This window comes from Rhincodon typus, chromosome 38 (genome assembly GCF_021869965.1).
Source record: "Rhincodon typus isolate 14 chromosome 38, sRhiTyp1.1, whole genome shotgun sequence".
In the NCBI taxonomy this organism is placed as follows: Eukaryota; Metazoa; Chordata; class Chondrichthyes; order Orectolobiformes; family Rhincodontidae; genus Rhincodon; species Rhincodon typus.
The window spans coordinates 18,024,151-18,042,448 of record NC_063369.1 but is presented as its reverse complement, the minus strand read 5'-3'; the positions used below and the strand labels follow the sequence as shown (position 1 = coordinate 18,042,448).

Genomic DNA, 18,298 nt, shown 5'->3' with positions numbered 1-18,298 from the left:
AAGCCATCTGGTCGATCACACTTGTGCCACTTCTTTGAAAGAGCCATTCCTGTCATTCAAAAGGTTATGTAGAAATACCAAAAGGTGAGTGAAAATCGGGGTTGGGGGGTGGGGAAGAGAGAGACAGATTAAAGTGGGCTTTATCAAAAAAAAGTAGTTTTGTTTTAAAGATCTGCACATTAAATAATCATATAAAACCATACTTCTCACCTAAAAGTGAGAAAGAGCGCCTTGAAGGCACATGAACAGTTGGGAGGCTCCCAGGAGCACCTCAGCTAACTCAACTTTGGAAACAGAAATTGCAGGTTCTCCCACAACAAGTAAGGAAATCTCTCTCTATTTATGTTGTCAGGTCCCCACCTCTAGGTATCTGATGAGGCACAGAGCACTGTGCAGCTCAAATCCACAATTCCATGTTGGCTTACTGAATAGATGCAAAGTACAGGAAGACCACCATGAGATCAGCCATTAACATTAGCGCAACAAGCAGTCAACTATACAAAGAGATTTAATTGATTGAAGAGGAAAAGAATGTCAGAACAAAGATTATTCTCTATAAGTATTTAATAATTGTTAAAAACTGATGTGGAAACTACAGGATAATATTTAAAAATCATAAACAGAAATTAGGTAGTTCTGATTCTTAGTAAAGATATTTTTAATCTCGTTCAGATGGGTTATCTCTGGAGCAGGTGGGATTTGAACTTGGGCCTTCCGAGAGCTTTTCAATATAGATATATTTAGAAGATCCACAGTGATATCAGCTTACCTCTTATTAAAACATTCACCCTTTTAAGAAGGTAATCATGTGAACATATAGACTACCTGATTGCATCTCCTGATATTGACATCAAACAGAGCCAAGGAAATCAACAAGCCATAAGTAATGATTTAAAACTGTGTACAACAAACAACTGAAGGAAGGTCCCTGGGTTGATGGGTGGTCACAATTAAGTTGAGAGCAACTCTGAATTGAGGTGGCATGGCTACAGGCGAGCTAAGCTTCCCATGCTGCACAGTGGGTAGAGTTAATTTCACTGTACTTCCATGTTTATGCTAATTAGGGTTGAATGGAAACAGTCATTTGGGAGGTACACTGTTTCCCATACTCGTGCAGTTGTGTAACACTTTCACATCCTGCCTTGTTACTCCACCCAGCTGGTAATGACAGTGACAGCTCAGATAGCAAACCTTTCCACTAGTGTCTTCATACTCAGTGTACTTTGCAATCTCCTGGAGACAGTCATTCCCAAACAGAATAAACTCTAAAGTTTAACTTACTTCCACATTATTCTACTATATCATATGGAGATTATATATAGATTTTGAAAATGAATGCAGCTCCTGCCATGCTGCAGTGGGTCCCACTTGATTACAGTACTTGCAACAACAAACCAAATATCAGCAGCAATTTAGATGCATATAAACAAAGTCAAAACGGTGATTGTACAGGGATGATCTTGAAAATAGACAGTTTCTATGAAGTGGGTTTTATTGCACCTTTGTGATACCCACATCCAATCTCATGGCTTTTAGCTTCATGGAGTCAGAGGTAAGAATCTGCTGTGAGCCTGACCTATGAGGCAGCTTCATCCTGAGGCTCTGTTGCAACTCAATGGCTTTTGCTCTAGGAGACTGTTGGAGGGAGTCTGGCAGCTGCAGTCTTCTCTGTCATGAAGCTGTAGTTGTACTGAAACAAGAAGAACTGTCACAAGTTAGTGGCTTTACACTGGCTTTTCTGGATCAACAATTACAAGTCTGTATGAACGCACCAACCTATTGGTGACAGAGGTAATAAAAAGGTCAGTATTCTCAGTATGCCCATGCAGACTTAAACGGCAGGATCAAGCTCAGCTAGTCAGTCACATGCCAAACATCTGCCAGTCCTTATTGCCTCGTGCTCTTTAGAATATCTTCTATGATTTTCCTCCAAAATCTTGACAAATATCAGTCCAGCTAAAAAACCATTTGCTTGCTACCCTTCATTGACATCCCCACTCAGTCATCTAAAATGATAACAAATCAAACTAACTTTTTACCATTCTTCTGACAGTGTGCTTTAACTCAGAATCATACAGCATGGAAACAGACTGTTCAGTCCAACCAGCTTGCACCACACATAATCCCAAACTAAACTAGTCCCACCTGTCTGCACTTGGCCCCTATCCCTCCAAACATATCTTATTCATGTACTTAGCCAAATTATTCACTAATTCCTATGGAAAGTTAATTCCATGCATGAACCACTGTTTAAAAAGAAATTGCCCCTCATGACTTTATATTTTTCTCTTCTCGCCTTCCATAGGACCCTGTAGTCTTGAAACACCCCTCCCTAGGGAAAAGACACTTACCGTTCACCTTATCTATGCCCCTCATGATTTTATAAACTTCTCAGGTCACGCTTCAACTTCCTAAGTACCAGTGAACAAAGTCCCAGCCTATCCAGTCTCTTAACTCGCTACTTCCAGATTTCCAGTAACATCCTGGTAAATCTCTTCTGAATCTTCTCTGTTTTAATAATATGTCTTTCCTATAACAAGGTGAGCAGAACTGGAGACAGTATTCCAGAAGAGGCCTCACCAACATCCTGTACAATCTTAACATAATTTCCTAACTCCTATACTCAAAGGGTCTGAGCAATGAAGGCAAGCAGCCTAAGTACCTTAACCACTGTACCTATTTGATGCAAACTTTAAAGAATAATATACCTGAAGCCCTCAGTCTGTCTGTTCTACAGCACTACCCATGGCCCTACTTTTAATTGTAGGAATCCTGCCCTTGTTTATTTCACCAAAATACAACACCTCACATTTATCCAAATTAAATTCCATCTACCACTCTTCAGCCATTGATCACAATCTCTGTAATGTTAGATATAACCTTCTTCACTGTCCGCTAAAGCACCAATTTCGTGTAATCTACAAACTTACTAACCATGTCTTCTATATTCTCATCTAAATCATTTATATAAATGACAAAAAAAGTGGACCAAGCGCAGATCACTGGAACACCACTGGTCACAGGCCTCCACTCTGAAAAACTACATTCCACCACTGTCTCCTGCTGTTAACTACAATTTTGTATCCAATTGGCGAGCTCACCCTGAATCCCATGAAATCTAACCTTCTTAGAATCCCTACAGTGCAAAAAAAGGCCATTCAGCCTAACAAATCCACACCAACACTCCAAAGAGCATCGCACCCAGACCCATCCCCATGCCCTATCCCTGCATTACCCATGGCTAACGCATCTAACCTACACATTTCTGAACACTGAGTAATTTAGCATAGCCAATCCACCTAACCCACACATCTTTGGACTGTGGGAGGAAACCAGAGCACCCGGAAACTCCTGTGGACACAGGGAGAACATGCAAACTCCATCATGGTGTGTGCCATTATCAATATGAATATGGGACTTCATCTCCACAAAGGCTGTACGATGGTCACTCTTACTGATAGTTCCAAGGACAAATGCATCTCCGGAAGGTAGATTTGTGAGGATTAGATTAAGTAGGTTTTTCCCTTTTGTTGTTTCCTTCATCACCTGCTACAGACCCAGTACACCAAGTCCTTTACGATTTGCACAACCCGATCAGTCTTGCTGGTGCTGCTCAGCTTCTCTTGCTGGTTGTCTCAAGACCCCACCCAGAGTACACGCTGCGCCATTATCACCCTCAGTACTTCTGTTATGGACCAGACCAAATCCCTTCAAAATATATTTAGAAGACAATCTAGACCCTAACTTTTTCTTACTTGAAAAGGTAAGTGTAAGGTGTTGCTTTCCAAATGCAATTCAATTGGTCAAACTACTCAACATTAAGCAAAACACACTTTATTTTAACGGTAGTGTAAAAATAAAAAGAATTGGCTTAACTGTAACTATTAAAATGCTTAACAAAATAATAGCTATATTAACTACTAATTAACTGTTCCAATATAGAAACCTCCCATAAATACATCCTTGGCAAAAGGCAAATTCATTAAAATAGATTGTCTCATAGGCAATTCTCCAGTCCAAGAGGTAAAACATCAAGAGAAAATTCAGAGAGAGGGAGTTGCAGGGAGAGATGTACAACAGCTTTAAGACCCCAGGAACTGCTACTGCAAAATTAAAATTGAAAATCCTGGTTCTATGGGAGTTTGACCCCCACCCATTCAGACTGCTTCTATTGTTCCAAACTTAAGGAAAACAAACCCCAAGGCCTCACAAGCTGTTTATTTTTATAGGCTTTGAAGCCGACAGATCATCACCTCTGATCTCAACCTTTCATGAAAAAAATGACAAAATACACCTCAAAGCCATGGTATTGTCACACTTCCAAGGGGTGTTCAACATTGAGGTGTACTTGTTCATTAGCTGAAGGAGGATGGTACAAGGTAATTAGCAGGAGGCTTCCTTCCTCCTATTTGACCCAATACCATGTGACTTCACAATGGTGAGGACTCCCAAGATAGCTCTCCCCCAACTGTGTACCGCTGGGTATGTCCTATCCTATTGGCAGGACAGAATGATGGCTGTGTCTGGCACATAGTCATCCTCATAAAATCATACCTCACAGAATGTCAGGCTGTTACTTGATTTGTTGGAGAGACAGCTCTCCTAATTTTGACACTAGCCCCCAGGTATCAGTCAAGAGGAGCGTGTTTGCAATTGGTATTTCTGATGCCTTGGTCAATGCCAGGTGATTTGTCCGGTATCATTCCTTTTTTGAGACTTAATTGTTTTAACTGAATGGTGTACTAGACTATTTCAAAAGGACACTTAAAAGTCACATTGCCATTTTTAACCTGGTCTGGTGTACATGGGACTCCAGACCTACAGCAGTTTCCTTCCCTAAAGGATATTAATGAACCAGATGGTCACTGGACTTTTAATTCCAGATTTTGTTTTAAATTGAATTCAAAATTCAAGCATCTAGTATAGTCAGATTTGAACCTGAGTTCTTGGAACATTATCTCGGTCTAGCAATAATATCTGTATATCATCGCCTCCCTGACATCAAATACATCATTGTTGAAGATCGAGCAGGAATAGTTAAGTGAATTACTGACATGAATTTAATGAGTTCTTCTCAGATATGGGGCTCTTTCTTTATTTGACACTGTGACACTGAGTCCCACCCCACAAATGGCAGATCAGTCTCTGCCAGGAACCTAATTTCTTAACAGTGAGGCACTGAACAGAAGCTAGATTGCATTTTCAATAAACATGTCAGGTGAAAAGGAAGTAAATACACGTGAAAATGCAAAGGGTGACAGACTGTTTACCGCTGCAGGAAGTACTTCCAAATAACAAGCATCATTAGCATTTCTGACTTACCTCATTTTCTATTTCAGCATGGCTCTTAATCTGGAAATTTGCAATATTAGCACTGGGTACCTGCAGGAAGACGTCAACATAGAATTACAGCAGTCTATACCATTGAAAAACAGCACAACATATTGCAACATTTCACCACTGAATATGGTGTTATGGGCTGCAATGTTTTGGGAGTTTGGTCTCTCCATCTTGATGTGGTCACATTAAACCTTTCTGCATTCACAAACATAATCAATCCGGCTTCAAAAGCTGCATATAACACCCTTAATGTAACAAAACAGCCCAAAATGCTTCACAGAAGCATGATGATATGAATACAGCCATTTAAGGAGCTATTGAATCAGGTGACCAAAAGAAGGTGTCAAAGATGTATGTATAAAAAAAGGAATGTTCTTAAAAAGGAGGAAAGTGAAGGGGAGGGGTTTAAGGGGGAATTCCACATTTTAAGTCCTTAATAGCAAAGCAATTAAAATCAGAGCTATTCAATAGAAGTAATTTTTTTTGTCTGTTCTTCAAGTACTGACAATATGTAAATCATTGCACCAATAGTTTCCCAAGTAAGTCAGTGAAGACTGCAGAAATTACACCAATATTTTCTAATGTACTACTGAATAAAAACTCCTGAAGATGGAATTGGAAGTCACTGAAGCTCTTTTAAGAGGACTGTCATCGTATTGGTTTTTGAGGTACTTACATTCACAGAGGTGCTTTCAAACCTAGGATGCAGCACAAATGGGACGCCATCCATCGCTGCCGAACAGAGGGAAAAAAAAGGAGTTTGTGAACAGGTTCATTATTACAACTGTCATCATGCTACTCAAAATTACAGTACCAGTTGCCTTTGTCCCTACAGAATCTGCATATCACACATCATATGGTCCATTTCTCTCAGTCCCTTTAGTGCCTTACTGGAGCACAAGTCCTTGCCTCTGCAGCAATCGCCATCTCACCTCAAGTACAGCACATGCGAGGTGCCCCACTGGACTGTCATTGTTCAGGAAGTATATTAAAGTGGATAGTTACATAACAAAAGAATGGGTAGTGATGTACAAGTCTTGGGTGTGAGAGACAGAAGGGAGAAATTAGGACATTAAGAGCACAGTTATGATTTTTACTTTTGTGCTACATAGACAGCTGATTATAACTCATGAGCAACTATCCCAACTTTGGTGTCTCAACCCAAACTGCTAAGTCCTCACTGTTTAGCAATTTGACACTGGCTCCTCATATTAGGCACTGATGAGATAATATGTTGAGATAGACTCATTTCAGATTTGATCTTTGTGGCAAAACTTTCATCTGAGGGGTCCAGGTCAGATTTACAAACACGTCACACCCCCCATCAGAACCCTGGACCAAACGCATTGTCACTTCCAAGTCCCATTTAGAAGAATTTCAATGTACCCTTTAATAAATCTCCATTTGGCTTCATGAGCAAGGAGTGCAAGCGCAGAATATTTAAAAGGATGGTCTCACATCTCAACTTTAATCCTGGTTGGATCTAGCTCTATGCCTAGCATTAGATCTAATTCCAGGGGGAAATTGTATTTAAACTGAAACAGCTATTAACAAGTAAAGACCAGTGAAGTAAACTACTGAATGTCACTAGCCAGTACATTGAATAGAATTTACCCAGGAAGACTACACACATTGGCACTTCTGCATTGATGCACTAATTCTTTCAGTTTCAAGGTCTTAGACATGAGTGCGTATTCACACACTGTTTAACAGTAATGGATAAAGTGATGTAAATGAGGCAACGGTGAGAGAAAGCTGTTTCACACGCCAGTAGTTAGGGTAATGGAATGCACTACTTGGAAATATTGTGCAGGCAGGTTCAATTGAGGTGTTCAATGAGAATTGGATGGTTATTTGGATAGTAATGGTGTGCAGGCATATGGGGAAAAGGCTGGAAATCGGTACTAGGTAATAGAACCAGTGCAGACACAATAGGCTGAATGACCTTCTCCTGCATCATAACAACTCTGAATTTCTGGTAGTGTATTTTGTACTGATGAGCACATAAACATGCCCTATGTGGAAAACTCCCAAAATTACAGTTATAGATTCAGACTTTGCAAGTATGTGTCTGGAGATCTGGAGAGAGATGTGAAGTCCCAGGATAATGAAGGTGGTTAAAAGTCCATAACCGGTTGGTGGTGGAGAGAGCAACTAGATAAATAAACCCGAACAAAGATCAGTTGCATACAAGATTAATATGCTGCTGGAAGTGTGAGTAGTTCTATTGACTGTTGTATACCAGGTAGTCAATAGCTTGATTTTAACTTTTGTTGCTCTAGTTTTTCTTTAACTAGCATGAGAGAACAGAACAGAAATCTCTGGGTGTAAAGTGATTGGTCACTTTATAAGGGGCTTTGACTTAGGGGGAGAGGGGTAAAGAAGGGCAGCTAGTGAGGGAGTTGTCTAACAGGGAGGTAAATGGGACAACTGGAGTCCAACCTTACCCGAAATTCCATAAATATTTTCTGCACTGTACACGGAATCTTTGTGCTCCAGAGTGGTGCGCCTCTTGCTAAGTCGTGCTGGGGCTACATCGAGCTCTTCCCTTTTCCTACATCAGTTAAAAGGCAGATTAATTTTAGGATTTTAATGATGTATGACACTTGTCCATGCTTTATGCCAACAGAACTTGCAACTCAGTCACTGCCAGGTCTGAATTTACACTTTTTTCACAGCATAAATCTTTCTGAAATTTAAAGGCTTTTTATTGCGTCCAAAAAACTGAATTTAATTGATATACAAAACAGATGGGGTTTCTAAAAGGATCCAGCAAACTATCAAAGATCAGAACATAAATTGCTGTACTTTATCTTTGTTCTGTCCCATTTTATCTTTCATCCATCTGCTAATCTGCATCAAAATTCAAAGCTAAAACTAGCCATGCTTTCTGTGAAACATATTTATGCTTGTGATAAGCACCTTGAGCTCTCATTCTCCAGTGACAGCCCTCTCATATCAAGAGCAATACTTCTTGGCTTAGGCAACGGTTTTGGCTTGGCCAACCTCCCTTTTCTACACCAGATGACAAACCCACTCAGTTCTCTGCAAAATAAAACACAATAGCGAATAAAGACATATGCTAAACACAGAACATACTCAATAGAAATATTGAAGGTGTTTGTTTAAATACATTTACTAGTAACAGACTAATGCAAAAATCAGAGGACAGTCAGGGAACCAGAAATTTGGAATATGAATTAATTATGGAATTAAAATTAATCACAAATACTTTTCTTTGAGGAATTGACCGAGGCAGCACACCCCAGCATGCTAATGCAGCCCCTGATATTACCCCCATATTTCTTGAAGGTATGGTATTGCAGGGTGTATTTGTAATTAGCTTGAACACTCATGCAGTAATAAAGCTAGGACAGAAAGTAGCTCTTGTACACAGTGTGGGCTAGTTTGTATTTCTGATGAACTGTTAAATCTAGAGGCAATAAATATATGAAAAAAAGAACTGTGGAAGTGTACTTCAACTATGCTAAAAGTCCACTTGGTGGGTTCTGTCGCACAGAATGTTGTATTGCTAATAATTATAGGTTTTACTTACCCTATACATGTGTACAAAGGTACAATCTGCTTGCTTTTTCCGGTCAGTTTGACATCAAAAACAGCAGTGTCAGCCCCACCGAATGGAACCGTCTTAATACATAGTCGTTTCTTTTTAGACACGGTGACCTCTGGGGAAATAAAAGGGCAACCATTATTTAACCCACAAATCAACAAATGAACCACAGGGTTAAGGGCCATCAGTGGTGAGTCCAATGTACAGGAATCCACATCCCTAACACACTGGGGTTTTAGGGTACAGGAGAGTGTCTTGTGTGCTACAGTTTCAGAATCACTCATCATCCCTACCTCATGCCAGTTTGGTGAAGTGATTGAAGTGACCTTCATCTGTCTGAACAATGCAACAAGGTTGCAGCCTAACTGAATGCCTGAAGGTGCTGCTTTTAAGATTCTAGGTGCATTTCTTGTGATTGATCCTCCTCTTTAGTCAACTGAACGGTTGGGTATGGGACAGAAGGTCCCAGGCAGTTGTTCCTCAGTCTGAGAAAAATCACTAGGGTATATCATATTAGGGTGAATGCAGGGATCCTCTGATCAATCCAATCCTGTTCCAGAGTCTAGTATGTGCCTGGGTCTCTTTGATGCCCATCAGCTCTCCAAGTACTTTGTGTGACTGGCAAGGGTCACTGGGCACACCACGTGTCAGAATGGAATATTTTAAACATGCAAATGCCTTCAATTTGTTGAATGTTGCTTACTTTACTAGTGTCCTCTTCGTAAAAGACAGTTAGAGACACTTGGCTAATCATTAATTCTTAATGCATCAAGCTTTATAGTATTGAAGGAAGGGAACACTCTTGGTCTTTCAGCCCCAAAACTATGCCCCAATCCACAAAACTATAGTAGTAAATACTATTTATACTTACCATTCTTTTTTACTGCTTCGTCCCATGTAGATTTCATGGGTCTGGAATTTATAAACTGTTATTTCCAGCCCATTTACTTCCTAAATTGGAACACTTACATCATTTAACATCTGTAACTCTGGAAATTAGAACAAGCAGCATGATCTCTGCCGGCAGGCTACGCATGGACACATGGCAAGTGAACACAAATAGAAAGCTCAGACAACCCTGCACAAAAGGTCACCTATACTGCAGCTCACAGCAAGTTACAAGACACATGACAATCTCAGCACAACTGTTTGCTTCTGCATAGTCTCTCCGCCATAGCAAGATGGTGCAAAGCAGTTCACTGGAGACAAAATTAAGGAGAGAATAGAGAGGTAAGCACTATTTGTCAATGACAGCTTGAAAAAATTGTGTTTGAACTTCAACTTTCTGACACCAAGTCAAAAGTGGTTGTGTCGGTAAGACAGACTCAACTCTTTATTATCTCTCAACTTCTAGGTACCAGAGAACTGTCGCGAGCTCCGCTACAAAACAAGCTTGAATATAAGAGGCATTTATTTGAATCACCACACCCTGTGAATTTAAAAAATTAATCCCTTAACCTTAAGTAAGTTTGAGATCTGTGATAGCTCTACACTCCAATACCCTTATGACGGTAATCAAAAATACTTACTGGGATCCAGGAATTCAGAAATGAAGGCATATCCTGATGGTAGAGGGTTCTTATCAGGAAGTAACTGGATATCTGAGACAATGTCCCCTTGAGGATTCTGTAAACAGGGTACAGAAGCAATGTTACACCGTCATCTCCACACCGTGACCTGCACTGAAAGTATCTGCAAACCTCTTAACATCAAATTACAGTCCATAACCCCCAGCCGCTTATTACTTATGTCTTTTAGTTTCTCCTTGAAAATGCTAGCTTTGTGCCAATCGACTAGTAACCTAACTATACAAACCCACCTATCACAGTATCTGTCCATCACCCCACTGATACAAACACCATGAAGATGGCTCATGCATATCCAGCAGGGTATCTGACAACAAATAAGTTGCAAGTGACCCCAGGGTTGTCTGGAATACAACAGATTCTCTCCACAAACAAGAACAGAAATTGCTGGAAAAGATCAGCAGGTCCAGCAGCATCTATGGAGAGAAATCACAGTTAACGTTTTGGGTCAAATGACTTTTCCTCAGTTCTTTTTAGTTTTTATTTAGATTCTCTCCACAGATGCTGCCAGACCTGAACTTTTCCAGCAATTTCTGATTTCCAGCATCTGCAGTTGGTTTGTTCTTTAAAAAACAGAATCCTTCCCAGAAAGGTTCTGAAAAAGGGATTAGAGACAAATTTGCCCTCCTGGTCTTGGAATAGAGAGGCCACCACCAAGCGTTCAACAGAAATTAGTTAACTCAGCCCAAAGGCTACAACCAGAACTTTAGGCAACATGACACAGTACCAGAGTTTATGATACGTTTTTCGTTCATAGTTATTGTTACTGTACCAAAATGTGTCAGCCTTTGAAATGCAGGGATGAGGTGGTGGAGGTGCAGGTGCAGGTTGGGGTTGGGGTGGCACCGACAAGGAAGATCACAAGAGGTTCAAGTCAGGTTGCTTTCTCTTGAACCAATTTCAACTGTTGCACCATTTATATTCTTCTAAAATATTGTACCCTTTCTATACCATGGGTTGTAAACAGGTACCCAGCTGAGGGAGTATTTATTAACTTACCTGTTTATTCAGCAGTGAGCTGACACACAGATAACAATTTGATTTCTGGCCAAAGCCTTTTGCAAAATTTGCAGAGGAGCCGTCTGTAGTTGTAACAATCTAGAATACAAAGGATATAGATTATATAAATTGGAGGCCGATGGGAGGGGAGGAAATGGAGGAGGGGGTAGTTAAAGAGTCAACAATGTTTAAAAATTCTCATAATTTGGGGCAAGTGGTGCAAAAGAAAACTCACACGGAGAAATCACTGAATACTACAGCATATCAAGTCTGCACTGACAAAAACCATCTAAAATCTTCCCTAGTCACACTTTTCAGCGCTTGGTGCATAGCCTTGAATATTATGACACTTAAAACGTTCATCAGAGTACTTTTTGAGGTGGTTTCCCACCTCAACTACCCTCCCGGGCAGTGCGTCCCAAACCTATCACCCTCTGGATGAAAAACATTCCCTCAAACTCTCTCTAAACCTCCGGCCTTTTACCTTAAAAAGGTCCCCTTGTTACTGGCCCTTCAGCTAATGAAAACAGCTGCTTTCTATCCACCCACATAATCTTACATACTTCTATTGTGCCCACTCTCAGCCTTCTCTGCTCCAAAGAAAACAACCCGAGCTTATCCAGCCTCACTTTGTCGCTGAAATGTGCCATCCCAGGCAACACCCTCGTGAATGTCCTCTGCATCCCCTCTGGTGCAATCAGATCCTTCCTATATAGTGTGGTGACCAGATATAAAAAGCTCTCCTGAATATATTTCAAGAAATCTGTACCCTCTAAACACCCAGCATACTCACTATTTCCAACTAACGCTGGGAAGATTTTAAAATTAACTCATGGGACATTGACATCACTGGCAGGCTGCTGGGCATTTCAGAGGGCAGTTGAGATCCAACAACATTGTTGTGGGTCTGGAGTCACATGTAGGCCAGGCCAGACCAGGTGAAGATGGCAAATTTCCTTCCCTGAAGGACACCAGTGAGCCACAGATGGGTTTTTCTAACAATTGACAACTGTTTCATAGTCATCAGCAGAGTCTTAATTCCACCATCTGCCATAAGGGAATTTGAATCCAGGTCTCCAGAACATTAGCTGAGTTTCTGGATTAATAGTCTAGTGATAATATCACTAGGCTATTGCCTCGCCACAAAAGGGTAATATGATGACCCTTATTATTATTCTCAAGTGCCTCAGTGAATTGACTACTTTTCTGCTTCTCAATTGCCCACTGACTGTTTGGGGGCTTATGATACACTCACAGCAGTTTGTCTGCCCCCTTCTTAATTCTAAGCTGCATCCACAAAGCCTGACATGAAGACTCTTACAAAATGTGATCCCTCTTTACCACAGAACTGACTCCTTAATAAATAATGACACCACCTCCTCTTTACACCCTCTCCTGTCCTGCCTGAAGATCCTATATCTCTGAATGTTGAGTTGCCTGTCTTGTTCCACCTGCAACCATATCTCCATGACAGCAACAATCTCACAATTCCATGTGTCAATCTCCACCCTTAACTGCTAGATATATCTGATGCTTTCATGTAGCCATTTCCGTAGAATCAACAACTGTGATTTCCTGATCACCGCTCCTCAATTTAAAAGAATAGGAAAGAAACTAGTTCACTCATATCTAAGATTGTATTGCTTTTTATCTTTCCTCTTGAAATTTCTTGGTTTACTCCTGCTCACCTCCTTGAAACTGCTGGGGGAACACCATCTCATTCCGGATGCTTTGACTCCCAAAACTTCACGTTTATTCTCCGTTTGCCGATCGACATGACCACGCTTGCATCAACTCCATGTGCAATTATGTTTGCAGTGTTTCTTGCATGAGGTAGTATTAAATGTATTTTGAAAATCTGTATAAACCACACTTGCATCCAAGTTTCCTGCCTGCTGTTACTGGTCGACCTACAAGTTCACTAAGCCTTCCACGCTTGCTGCAAGTGCTTTGTCATCTGCAAATCTAACTGATGTTATCATTTGCCCAAGATTCTGTTTCTTCAAATGCATCTTTAATTATTGCTTCTGCATTGACATTGAAGAGGTCGGTAACAAACAAAAGAACTTGTAATAATCACATAGGAATGATTACAAGACTTGACAGGTACAGCAGTAACAGGCATGAACTTTAGAGTGAAAGTAACCATGACAAAACCAAAATGGTGCAAATCTCAAAATCACCAAGAAATATTCATTTATTCTTAGAAGAGAAGAACTGGAAAAAGGTGCAAGAATTTAGGAAGCATAATGTCTGAGGATGAAAGATGCAATGCTGAAATAAGAACACAGTCAGCAATGGCAAAAGCCATATTTGGTAGGAGGGTATGGTTACTAATTGGAAAGCTGAATAAACATCTTAAAAACTAACTGAAGATCTCAATTTGGAGTGTTCTTTTGTAAGGATGTGAAACATGGATGTTACAAAAGGAAACCACCAATTAGCTAAATAGCTTTGAATTTTGCATTTGAAGGAAAATGGAAAGGATCTGCAGGACAAAAAATGTAACATGTTGAAGTTGAGTGAACAAACAAAGAAAATTGGTGAACAATATTACGGGGAAGAGAGAGTCTGGATAGGGTACAGTGCAAGAGGAAACACCTGTAAAAGAAACTATGGAGGGAAGATTTCAAGGAATAAGAGAAAGAGAATGAGAGAGAATATCAATGTTAGATGGCTTGAAATTTGATTTGCAAATGAAAATACTGGCACAAAATAGAGAATAACAAAAATACTGATATAAACCAAGATCTGCCTTCAGGCAGAGTACACCTGATAATACAATACATCCGCTATCCGTTCTTATATTTTTCCAGGAATTATATAGTTGATCAAATATGCCTTTCTTTCAGAAACAGTGACCGACTGGTCCTGAATAGCCCCCGATTTATTAACTTAAATCACGATGGACTCCAGCAGTTTATCAAAAACTCCCCTCCAGACTCCTTCCTCATCTGAATGGCTTAAGTCGTCAGTGCGATGGAACACTCTTCATTGTGTTGATCTACAGCCATCCAACTAGTCTATAATAACACAACCTGCTCGGCTGGCAATCCATCTACCAGTGGCACACCTTGGCTGCAGGGTGTTACATTTCTATGGAAATGTCGTCAGCAGGATCTCCCAAATTCAACCACCTAGAAGGACCATTACTGCAAGGGAAATCAGGCACATCATTTACAATATTCCTTCCACATTATACACCAACTTGACATGGACGTACATAGTGTTACTTTGTCATTGTTGTGTCAAAACCCTGTGATTCCAATCTAATGGCTTTGGGAGTTACTTTCACCACATGGACTGCAGCAGGTCAAGACGACAGTGCATCAGTTTTTCTCATGGTTTGAATCACATCTCAACAGATTTTAACATTCAACTAAATCACTGGAATATGCAGAGGGAGCCTCGTTTAACAGAAGAGCTTCAGTTCATCCAGAGGTCACATTTCTGACAAAGCAACATTCTCCCTGTTTTGTATTGATCAATTAGTCCAAGTATATGATCAAGACGCACAATGTTCTTACTCAGAGAGCTGTAATTTTTTTCTGATGGTATGTCCCCATAATCTATGAAAGCTCTACAAACTCATTAGCACAAGGTATTGCAATAAGCCCCAATTTGAATACCAGCCCCATATTGGATTTAAATTACAAAGGCTCAGGTAAGATTTCATGTTTTTATCCATTCCAAAAAATTGCTAGCTGAAATCAGAATTACTGTAATCTAGCCAAATGTACAGACATACCAGTTGATATTCCTTTGGACATGTGCTCTGGCTTGAGGCCCATCCTACTCCAGTGAGCGGATAGCAGTTTGGATCATTGATCTCAGGTGCAGCCATCCGGAACAAGGCACAAGATATATCCTACACACCAAGCACTGCTTCATCAATTCAGTTCTCTCACTAGGATCAAATGAAAGCAAAAAGAATTAAGGGGAGGTTAGAGGAGAAAAATATTCAACTGGAATAATCAGTCACTCAGTTGTCAAAGCAGAGCCTGGTTTGTTTCAAAAGGGAATTATGGTGAACATCAGTTCTCCAGCATTTAAATAGTACCCCAGCACATCAGTAGAACTCTTTTATTATGTTGCCACTGTTTATGTAGGCAAGTATGGCAGTCAGTTTGCAGAAAGAAAAGTTCAAATATATATAGATAACTGTTTTTTTATTTGATGGGGCTAGTAAGAACAGGTACAGGAAGTAAGCAAGGCAATGAAATGGAGATGAGACTAAGTGGTTCATGTGTATTATAATGAGAATGGGAATGGACGTAGGGACATTTTAGTGCGTATGTAAGGGGCTGTGGTAAGCATCTAGAGTGCTGTATGCAGTTTTGGTCTGCTTATCTGAAAAAGTATATAATGGCATTAGTTCAGAAAAGATTTGTTTGACTGTGAGGATGAAGGGCTCATCTTACGAGGAAAGGACGAACAGGTTGGGCTTACACCTATTCAATTTCAGCCTATACCTACTGGAGTTCTGAAGAATGAGAGATGATCTTATTGAAATATACAAGAGGATTTAATAAGGGCGAATATAAGGAGGATCTTTCTTCTTGGAGAAGTTTCAAACCGGAGAACACAGTTTAAGAGGGCTTCCTTTTAAGGCAGATGAGAAAATATTTTTCTGCCAAAAGGGCTTTTAGCATGTGAAATTCTGTTCCCTAAAAAGCAGTAGAGGCTGGTTCATTTGATTTATACTAAGCATGATCTTATCGAATGATAGAATAGGCACAAAGAAGCGAAGCAGGACATTCAGCCCGAATTCCTGCACTTCTGTGGAGAGGAACATGGCCCTTGAACCTATTTCTGTGAACAACGGTAAAGGATCACTAATTCCAATCCAAGTACTAGGGGCAGATGGGACACATGGAACTCAAAGCTGTAAATTTGAATATAATCAGACAACACAATAGATTCAAGTTTCGAAACAGCATATATAGTGAAAGCACAATAAGAATTTCACTATATGCAAGAGATCCTATCATTCTGGCAGTTCTCAGTACAAGTAGTGAATGGGATGATGGCTTGGATGTGGTAAGATTAGGCTGCTTGCTTCCCTTATCTAGGGAGATACTTACAGCATGAAGGGAAAGGTACTTGGATTTCTTTGGATTTCATTTGCCCAATTTCCTTGCTCATGGAGGTAGCTTTTCCACAACTTTTGCTCTGAAGAGTGGTTAGCCTTTCACTGAATGGTCACTTTTTATGTTCAAATCCATGGTGGAATCACAGTCAAGTACTTACTAGTACAAGTCTGGAGGACCACAGCTGTAGCACTCAAGCAGCTTGGCACCAGGACTGCCCTTTTTGATTTCCGTTTCTTTTCCTTAATTCAACGACTGCTCCCTTTCATGGCTCAGTAAGTAGCATACTTCCCTCTGAATTACAAGGTTTTGGGTTCAATTCCCACTGTAGGACTTGAGCACAAAAATCAAGGCTGACACTCCAGCACAGTAGTGAGGACAAAAACTGTAATGTTGGATGTGCCACCTTTAAGATGAGACATTAAACCAAAGCCCAATTGTCTGCTAAGTCTCCATGACACTATTTTGAAAAGGAGGGATGTTATGCCAGGTGTCCTCAATTATTTCTCAATCAAAATCCCAAAACAGATTACCTAATCGCTGTCACAGTACTTTTTGAGAGAGTTTGCTGAATGCAAATTAAACTACCATATCTGATACAGGGGTAGGTGGGTAGGAACAGAGGCTCACTAGTTAGCACTGCTGCCTCACAGCGCCAGGGACCCAGGTTCCATTCCAGCCTTGAGCAACTCTGTGTGGAGTTTGCACATTCTCCCAGTGTCTGCGTGGGTTTCCTCCAGGTACTCCAGTTTCCTCCCACAGTCCAAAGATTTGCAGATTAGGCCGATTGGCCATGCTAAATTGCCCATAGTGTCCAGGGTAGGGGTTGGGTCTGGGTGGGATGCTCTTCTGAATGTCAGTGTGGACTCAATGGGCCGAATGGCCTGCTTCCACACTGTAGGGACTCTATGATACACTACTACAGTGAAAGGGATAGGTTGGTGGCTAGTGATCAGCATTTGTATTGCAGGACTGAAAAATGACTTTTATCTTCTGATTATTTAGAGGAAACTGTTGCTCCTGCAGTACTGGATATCAGATAACCTGCAGATACTGGTGTGGTTGATCGATCTAGATCTGCCTTAATACTGTGCTGGGGAAGAAAGCTGATTAGAGGGATTTAAAAATGGAGTGCTGCAAAACAATGACATGGCTTTGGGAGGTGATAATAAAAAGTTTAAAGGACTTTAAAGAGGAATGGGCAAATTAAAATGGTGAAAATTAGTGGGGAAGCTAGAGGATTGGGAAGCCTTTCAAAGCTAACTTAGGATAACTTAAAAAAAAGCAAAAAAAAGGAGACAGAAGATGAAATATGAGAGTAAGCTAGCTAGTAATGTAATTTAAAGACTGCAAGGGTTTTCTTAGATATATTAAAAGGAAAGAAAGAGGCAAGAGTGGGCATTGAGAGAAGGTGGAGCTGGGAAGGTTATTTGAAATTGGAGAACTTAATGTTGAGTCCTTCGGGCTGTAGGGTGCCCAGGCAGAAGATAAGTTGTTCTTCTTCAAATTTGCTTTCTGATTTGAAGGACAACGCCTTATCTTCTGCCTGGGCATCTAACAGCCAGGAGGACTCAACATTGAGTTCTTCAATTTCAAATAACATTACCAGCCATCACCCAGTTCCCTTCCATTCCACTTCTGACTTTTCCTTCCAGCCACCAACCAGATTTATCCCTCCCATCAACCAACCAGGTCATACCTACTAACGGTGT

At 40.5% G+C, this 18,298-nt stretch overlaps 1 protein-coding gene across 1 annotated transcript; it reads right to left on the bottom strand.

Moving 5' to 3' along the window:
- Positions 1 to 546: 546 nt before the first annotated feature.
- mvb12a (multivesicular body subunit 12A) lies at positions 547 to 15,402 on the bottom strand. Its single transcript, XM_048617780.1, has 9 exons — positions 15,245 to 15,402; positions 11,497 to 11,595; positions 10,441 to 10,537; positions 8,897 to 9,026; positions 8,263 to 8,385; positions 7,788 to 7,894; positions 6,017 to 6,072; positions 5,323 to 5,382; positions 547 to 1,690 (listed from the first exon to the last, which is right to left on the bottom strand). Exons 1-9 carry the CDS (start codon positions 15,338 to 15,340, stop codon positions 1,628 to 1,630), a joined length of 831 nt encoding a protein of 276 aa, XP_048473737.1. The 5' UTR covers positions 15,341 to 15,402; the 3' UTR covers positions 547 to 1,627.
- Between the last annotated feature and the right edge of the window lie 2,896 nt (positions 15,403 to 18,298).